We start from the raw sequence: 9,191 nt of genomic DNA, 5'->3' as shown, positions 1-9,191 counted from the left end.
TACAAATAAAACCAAAAAACATGGTTTTTATAGTTAAAACATGGTAACCCCAAATTAACCATGGTTTTGCAACTCTAACCATAGTTTAACCATGGTATTTGTGGTAAAACTGTGGTTATATAAATGTTAATCAATTAGCCAAAAAAACATGGTTAACTACATTTTTACTACAATAAAACCATGGTTAATTTTCATAAGGGTTATGCCGCAATCACATAGAGGCGTTCCCGCAGTGCTTTCCCTCTCAGGGAACCATGGTTACATACGTAACCTAAGATGTTATCATGACATAATATGCTAATCAATGACTTGAAGACGGTTAACTCATAAATTCATCAACTAACTGTCAGAAACGTCTCATTCAATGTTGTCACTTCTTCTTGAGTCTCTCCATCATTGTCCGACTCCGGTTTAAACATTAAAGACTGAACAGTTTCGGACATTTTCAGTGTGTGTCTGCTTGAGGTAATCGGAGCTGCTAACATGTGCTCTTGAAGCTCCGCCCTCTTCTTGAAAGGGGGCGGGGAGCAGCCGCTCATTTGCATTTAAAGGGACACAAACAAAAACGGCACGTTTTTGCTCACCCTCAAAAAGTGACAATTTTAACATGCTATAAAACCTGATCTGTGGGGTATTTTGAGCTAAAACTTCACATACACACACTGGGGACAATTTTTTTTACATCTGGTAAAAACGGGAATAAATAGGACCCCTTTAAACATTTGTCACACAATCAAGAAGAGCTTCTCTTTTATTTCCAGAGAAGTTCATTTCACACTGAACCTTCATTTCTGCCACAAGAGGGCATGAAAGATCATGACGGCTCAACCCAACCTACAGACTCGAGTCAGACAACAGAGCTCTGTTACATGCCTTCAGCAAACTCACTAGATTATACATTTCACAAAACCAAAGAGACGAAAGAGAAGAAAAGCAGTGCGAAGATGTTCTCCAGATGTTCTCATATTCTCTGGATCTTGATCATCTGCGATGCTGTTTCAGGTAATAATTCAGACTTTTGTACAAATACATATGCAAAGCACAAGATTTAGTAAATTTGTTTAATTTGGTGCCTTGGAGTTTCAAGAGTGATTCAAAATTACAACCACAAAGTCCATTGAACTGAGTTTGAAAATTGAGTAGAACTGACACAACATAATTTGAAAATTGAACAGCTGTTAAAACGATGATGGAAACCCAGATTTCAGGTTCTTTAACATTGACATATAAGTTTCCTACTGTCAATATAATTTCTAATGTATAATTTCTCTCATTTTCAGGTGATCATGTGATGAGAGCTGTGAATAACGAAACTGTGTTCACTCCGGCGACTGGATCTGTCGCTCCTAGCACCAGCAGCATTATATGGAAGCACAGAGACAATGCTGGAGTTGTTGTGAAAGTCATTGAATGGGACCGGGAGGATGGCAGCACTGACATTCCCAATCCCAAGTTCAAATCCCACGCGAGCCTGGACAAAAGCACTGGAGAACTCACTCTGAAATATTTAAAGCTCACACACACTGGGGTTTATACCATCGACATCAACAGCAAAGAGCAAAGAAAACGGTTCACTCTGACTGTTATAGGTGAGTCAGTCTCGATGAAAACAATACTTTCACATCACATCATCATCATAATTATTTATTTGCATATATTACGGCTGTGTTAGAAATAATTTATTTGATAATGTGTTGGTTTTGAGTCATATAACATTTTTATTTCTTTTTAACTTTTTTTGAAAAAAAATTATTTTAGTTTTGTTATAATTGTATTATATTTTGAATTAGCTTTATATATGTATATATATATATATATATATATATATATATATATATATATATATATATATATATATACAGTATATATATATATATATATATATATATATATATATATATATATATATATATATATATATATATTAGTTTTCAAGTTAATTTTAATTAAAGTTTTTTGTAATTTATTTGTGCTTTTGCCATGTTTTTTATCAATATTTATTTAAAAAAATATTGCGTTTATGTTTAATTTATTTTTATTACAGTTTTTTAGTTAGATTTAGTTTTCCATTTAATCATTTAGTGCTTCAACTTAATAATATAAACATTTAATTTAGTTTGTTTTTAACTACTTTATACATGCATATTGTGTTTTATTTTATTTTAGCTTTATCTTAACTAACAGATTTTTTTATATTTATATATATATTTGATTTTCATGTTAATTTTAGTTTAATTTTTAATCATTTTGTTTTGCACTTTTGTCTAATATCATTTATATATATATATATATATATATATATATATATATATATATATTATATATATATATTATACTATTTAGGTTTATTTATTTTTAGTTCGTTAGTTTTCAAGTTACTACCTTTAGTGCTTCAAATTAAACTTATTTAAATTTACATCAATCAACATTTCAAATTTTCGTTTAGTTAATATTTATATTTTATTTATATTATATTTCAGCTTTATTACAATTAACAGAAATATATTTAATAGTTTTTAGTGTATGATAATAACCCTTCAATACACAGGTACATAAAATAATGACATTTATAGTCAAATGAATCATTATAAGTGACATAATATACAATATATCGGGTGCGTATTTACCTTGTGAAGAACATTTGGATCAAAATATTTTCTAAGTTGTTCATTTTTGTCTTAATTCATAGAGCCTGTCCACAAACCTTATATTACAAAAAAGTGTGTAAAAGATGTTCCTGAATGTTCCTTGAGTTGTGAGGGTGAGGATGGCTCCACTGAAAGTACAATCACCTGGAAAAACGCAGCTGGAGAGATGCTGAACGAACGAGATCGTAGTATAACGGTGATGACCGAGAGCAGTATCCCAGAAAACTTCTACACCTGCACACGGAAGAACGCAGTGAGCGAGGAGACCAGTGATCCAGTGTATGAGAAAGATCTGGTTCATGGTAGGACAAAATTAATTACATTTTTTACTGGGTATCATAAGGCCACAAACATATTTTACACGCGAACACAGACGCAATCGCTTGAACTAATATTGTGTTGGTCCCCCTTTTGCTTATCCGTCGAGGCATGGCCTCCACTAGACCCCTAAGGTGTGCTGTGGTATCTGGCACCAAGATATTAGCAGCAGATCCTTTAAGTCCTGTAAGTTGCGAGGCGGGGCCTCCATGGATCGGACTTCTCCACTGGTCCTCCATGACCCTGTGGCCGGTTCTCCACTGTTCCTTCATGACCCTGTGGCCGGTTCTCCACTGGTCCTCCATGACCCTGTGGCCGGTTCTCCACTGTTCCTTCATGACCCTGTGGCCGGTTCTCCACTGGTCCTCCATGACCCTGTGGCCGGTTCTCCACTGGTCCTCCATGACCCTGTGGCCGGTTCTCCACTGGTCCTTCATGACCCTGTGGCCGGTTCTCCACTGGTCCTCCATGACCCTGTGGCCGGTTCTCCACTGGTCCTTCATGACCTTGTGGCCGGTTCTCCACTGGTCCTTCATGACCCTGTGGCCGGTTCTCCACTGGTCCTCCATGACCCTGTGGCCGGTTCTCCACTGGTCCTTCATGACCCTGTGGCCGGTTCTCCACTGGTCCTTCATGACCCTGTGGCCGGTTCTCCACTGGTCCTCCATGACCCTGTGGCCGGTTCTCCACTGGTCCTTCATGACCCTGTGGCCGGTTCTCCACTGGTCCTTCATGACCCTGTGGCCGGTTCTCCACTGGTCCTCCATGACCCTGTGGCCGGTTCTCCACTGTTCCTCCATGACCCTGTGGCTGGTTCTCCACTGGTCCTCCATGACCCTGTGGCCGGTTCTCCACTGGTCCTCCATGACCCTGTGGCCGGTTCTCCACTGGTCCTCCATGACCCTGTGGCCGGTTCTCCACTGTTCCTCCATGACCCTGTGGCTGGTTCTCCACTGGTCCTCCATGACCCTGTGGCCGGTTCTCCACTGGTCCTCCATGACCCTGTGGCCGGTTCTCCACTGGTCCTCCATGACCCTGTGGCCGGTTCTCCACTGTTCCTTCATGACCCTGTGGCCGGTTCTCCACTGTTCCTTCATGACCCTGTGGCCGGTTCTCCACTGGTCCTCCATGACCCTGTGGCCGGTTCTCCACTGGTCCTCCATGACCCTGTGGCCGGTTCTCCACTGGTCCTCCATGACCCTGTGGCCGGTTCTCCACTGGTCCTCCATGACCCTGTGGCCGGTTCTCCACTGGTCCTCCATGACCCTGTGGCCGGTTCTCCACTGTTCCTTCATGACCCTGTGGCCGGTTCTCCACTGTTCCTTCATGACCCTGTGGCCGGTTCTCCACTGGTCCTCCATGACCCTGTGGCCGGTTCTCCACTGGTCCTCCATGACCCTGTGGCCGGTTCTCCACTGGTCCTTCATGACCCTGTGGCCGGTTCTCCACTGGTCCTCCATGACCCTGTGGCCGGTTCTCCACTGGTCCTTCATGACCCTGTGGCTGGTTCTCCACTGGTCCTCCATGACCCTGTGGCCGGTTCTCCACTGGTCCTCCATGACCCTGTGGCCGGTTCTCCACTGGTCCTTCATGACCCTGTGGCCGGTTCTCCACTGGTCCTCCATGACCCTGTGGCCGGTTCTCCACTGGTCCTTCATGACCTTGTGGCCGGTTCTCCACTGGTCCTTCATGACCCTGTGGCCGGTTCTCCACTGGTCCTCCATGACCCTGTGGCCGGTTCTCCACTGGTCCTCCATGACCCTGTGGCCGGTTCTCCACTGTTCCTTCATGACCCTGTGGCCGGTTCTCCACTGTTCCTTCATGACCCTGTGGCCGGTTCTCCACTGGTCCTCCATGACCCTGTGGCCGGTTCTCCACTGGTCCTCCATGACCCTGTGGCCGGTTCTCCACTGGTCCTTCATGACCCTGTGGCCGGTTCTCCACTGGTCCTCCATGACCCTGTGGCCGGTTCTCCACTGGTCCTTCATGACCCTGTGGCCGGTTCTCCACTGTTCCTTCATGACCCTGTGGCCGGTTCTCCACTGGTCCTTCATGACCCTGTGGCTGGTTCTCCACTGGTCCTCCATGACCCTGTGGCCGGTTCACCACTGGTCCTTCATGACCCTGTGGCCGGTTCTCCACTGGTCCTTCATGACCCTGTGGCCGGTTCTCCACTGGTCCTTCCTTGAGCACTTTTGATAGAGACTGACCACTGCAGACCGGGAACACCCCACAAGAGCTGCAGTTTTGGAGATGCTCTGACCCGTCACAATCTGGCCCTTGTCAAACTCACTCAAATCCTTACGCTTGCACATTTTTCCTGCTTCTAACAGATCAACTCTGATGACAAAATGTTCACTTGCTGCCTAATATATCCCACCCACTAACAGGAGATGAAGAGATCATCAGTGTTATTCACTTCAGATGTCAGTGGTCATAAAGTAATGCCTGATCGGTGTACTTCTGACTTTTTTTTTTCTCAACTCCGAGTTTATATCTCGCACCTTGGACTTTTTTCCCCCTCTCAATTCTGAGTTAATGTCTCACACTCCTGACTTTTTTCCTCCTAATTATAAGATATAAATTCTGTGGCAGAATCAAGCTTCCATACTGGCCAGCACTTGCATCTACATTCACGTACTTTTGTAGGCTATATGTTTCTGGCCATATTCTATAATTTAGGTAATGCTATAATTCAGTAATGCAACTTATATTTCAGTGATGCAATTTAATTAATGTCCTTATTAATTAATACCCTTTTTGTTCACAATAAGATCTATAACATACATTTATAAAATTTGAATTAATTTTCATTTTCATGCCAACTGGAATAACCTATTTTTTTCTTCAATAGGTTCAAAAAAGGCTACAATTGTTGTTGCAACTGTCATCCCTTTGACCGTTGTGGTCCTTATCCTGATAGGGTAAGACTGTATTGAATCAAACATTTGAAACGTGTTTCTTTATCATTTGCTCAAAACAGCATTTAAACCACTGTCCCAGACTTTTCGGTTTTACTTCCATAATGTCTCATGAATCTTTCACAGTAAAAATAAGAATGTGATTTAGTGAAATGAAAGATAAGAAATGACTCGTGTAAATGATTTGTGCGTCTCTGTTATTCTTTAAGGTTGGTGCGCTACTTTCGTGGGAGACAAAGTAGAGTAAGTATTTCCTTAATTCCTTTTGGAAAATCATTACTGAATGCAATATTATAGACAAAATAAATTGATCTTGGTCTCTATGGGTTCTTTCATGTCTGATCAATCAGCATCCAGGGAACTACTCTTTATGTTTTTCATAATGTACATTTTAAAAAAAACAAGCATTTTTACTGTTTCTCCCATCAGAAATGACATTCATGAGTGAATGACTGATGCTCTTCATGACTTTTCAAAAGCAAAGCCACATGTGGATCATCTCAACACGTTCTCCTGGTCATCAGCTCTGAATCCCAGCTTTACTGAAGCATCTGGAGCATCTGAACTTCATTCAGAACTTTCTATTACTCTTTTACCTTTCTGTCTTCTGGGCTGAGAAGATGTAATGGCACTTTCTCCTCTGGTTCTGAATATATGAATCTGCACTTACATATGCAAATACTTTGTTTTTAAGGATGAGAATCTCTTACTGGCACCAAACGGAGAATAGCGTATAAATTAACTAAACACTATTTTCATTTTTCTTTTGTGGTGGAAAGTAGAGAAGGTGTTTATTATATTCTATATTGTTTTTATATTTAGCCAAGGGATTGTTTTGCGCTCACAGCCAAAATGTGATGAGTTTGATGCAGGACATAGCCCAATAAAATAGTAAATATTAAATACAGTGCAAATTAATTTAAATAAAATCCTCTGTCAAATGTAAAATGTGGAAGATTTTTTCCATTAGTGCAGTATGAACAGCAAAACTTTGAGTAATTTCCAGGTCTGGAAAAGTATGGAAAAAAGAAAGCAGAGTGTGGAAAAATATTTGCATTTCCATACTATATTTAGTTTAGAATTGAATGAAAATAAATGTATCATACGAGATGTGTGTTTTCATGAAAGCTGTTTAGTGAACGTCAAACACGACTGAATTAATTCAAGGTGCACTTTTCATTATGGAAAAATGCAGTTATATGCATTTTGGGTTTCTTCTCACGCTATTCTTAGCACTGCATTACAGAGCCTGATGGAGGAAAACATATACAGACTTGCGTGTGCACATGAGAAACCATTAAACAGCATATAGGACAATGGACACTGATCCATCTTTTGCTTCATCAGTCCATTTCACGGTGTGGTTTCTTGGCTGCCACATAGTATGTGTTAAAGTAGACCTAAGGCCTTGAAATATGACGTACTGCTATAACGAAAGCCAAACTTTAAAAAAAAATGTTTACATCACCAGTCTTTTTTTATACACCCTTGAACTTGGCAAACAGGACAATGCACACAGCTGTATTGTGCCATCAGCCCACATTGTGTCATTGTTTCTTGGTCGCCACAGAAGATGCATTCATTTGGACATAAGTCCTTAATATTACAGTTACTACCCTAAGATAGTAGCAGATTTACAGTAGCAGTCACTTTTATACACCCTTGAACTTCGCAAACAGGACAATGCACACAGTCGTATTCTGCCACCAGCCCACATTCTGTCATGGTTTCTCCGCCGCTGCAAAAGATGCATTAAATTGGACATAAGTCCTTAATATTAGAGTTACTACCCTAAGGAAAGACACATTTCAAACATATTTTTTACAGTACCAGTTGTTTTTATAGACCTTTGAACTTTGGCAAATAGGACCATAGACAGCCGTATTGTGCCATCAGCCCATTTTGTGTCATGGTTTCTCTGTTGCCATAGAGGATGCTTTAAATTGGACACAAGTCATTAATATTATTGTTACTACCCTAAGGAAAGCCAAATTTTGAACTTGTTTTTTAGAGTACCAGTCATTTTATAGACCCTTGAACTTTGCAAATAGGACCATGCACAGCCTTATAAAACTATATATATAAAACTAGAAATTGTAATGCATAAGCATGCAGAAAAATTCCTGTGCGCATGTGAATAGCTTCTCGAGGGCATAAAAAGTTTCTCCTTTTTATTTTAGAGGCTCTGTATGTTGTCACTTCGAGAAAATCAATGAAAATTGACTTCCATAGTATAACTCCAAATCAGAAAAAGTTGGGACAGTATGGAAAACGCAAAAAAAAAAAAAAGAAGTGATTTCTAAATTTACTTTGACTTGTATTTCATTGCAGACAATATTAACACAACATATTTCATGTTTTGTCTGGTCAACTTCATGTCATTTGTAAATATCCTTTCCTGTCATTCAGACCTGCAACACATTTTGGGACAGTAAAGCATTTACCACTTTGTAATGTTGCCATTCCTTTTCACAACATTTAAAAGACGTTTAGGGACTGAAGACACCAAGTGATGAAGTGTTTCAGGTGTAATTTTGTCCCATTCTTCCTGCAAACAAGTCTTAAGGTGGGCAACAGTACGGGGTCTTCGTTGTCGCATTTTGCGCTTCAAAATGCGCCACACATTCTCTATTGGAGACAGGTCGGGACTGCAGGCAGGCCAGTCAAGCACCCGTCCCCTCTTCCTCCGCAGCCAGGACTTTGGAATGTGTGCAGAATGTGGTTTTGCATTGTCTTGTTGAAATATGCATGGACGTCCCTGGAAAAGATGTCTTCTTGAAGGCAGCATATTATGCTCCAAAATCTCTATGTACTTTTCAGCATTAATGGTGCCTTCACAGAAGTGCAAGTTACCTTTGCCAAGGGCACTGACACAACCCCATACCATGACAGACCCTGGCTTTTGGACTTGTTGCTGGTAACAGTCTGGATGATCCTTTTCTTCTTTGGTCCGGAGCACACGGCGTCCATTCCTCCCAAAAAATACCTCAAATACTGATTCATCTGACCACAGTACATGTTTCCACTGTGTGATGGTCCATCCCAGATGCCTCCGAGCCCAGAGAAGTCGACGGCGCTTCTGGACACTGTTAACATAGGGCTTCCTTTTGGCACAGTACAGTTTTAACTGGCATTTGTGGATGTAACTACGTATTGTGGTACTTGACAAAGGTTTGCCAAAGTAGTCCTGAGCCCATGTGGTGATATCGCTTATAGATGAATGATGATTCTTGATGCAGTGCCGCATGAGGGATCGGAGATCACGGTTGTTCAGCTTAGGCTTGCGCCCTTGTCCTTTACGCAC

General features: G+C 41.1%; 1 protein-coding gene across 1 annotated transcript; it reads left to right on the top strand.

Moving 5' to 3' along the window:
* Positions 1-850: 850 nt before the first annotated feature.
* LOC307124463 (uncharacterized protein) lies at positions 851-6,994 on the top strand. The gene is made up of 6 exons (XM_079813669.1): positions 851-1,002; positions 1,281-1,589; positions 2,690-2,950; positions 5,821-5,890; positions 6,097-6,130; positions 6,317-6,994. Exons 1-6 carry the CDS (start codon positions 870-872, stop codon positions 6,320-6,322), a joined length of 813 nt encoding a protein of 270 aa, XP_079669795.1. The 5' UTR covers positions 851-869; the 3' UTR covers positions 6,323-6,994.
* The last annotated feature ends 2,197 nt before the right edge of the window (positions 6,995-9,191 follow it).

This window comes from Gobio gobio (genome assembly GCF_949357685.1).
Source record: "Gobio gobio genome assembly, chromosome: 3".
NCBI classification, from domain to species: Eukaryota; Metazoa; Chordata; class Actinopteri; order Cypriniformes; family Gobionidae; genus Gobio; species Gobio gobio.
This window is presented reverse-complemented; position numbering and strand designations above follow the sequence as displayed.

Bases quoted from the DNA above. Each gene is read 5' to 3' on its own strand.
- LOC307124463 (XM_079813669.1), top strand. From the start codon at position 870: ATGCCTTCAGCAAACTCACTAGATTATACATTTCACAAAACCAAAGAG. The intron at 1,003-1,280 runs GTAATAATTCAG...TCTCATTTTCAG, and splicing joins CATCTGCGATGCTGTTTCAG to GTGATCATGTGATGAGAGCT. The intron at 5,891-6,096 runs GTAAGACTGTAT...TTATTCTTTAAG, and splicing joins GTGGTCCTTATCCTGATAGG to GTTGGTGCGCTACTTTCGTG.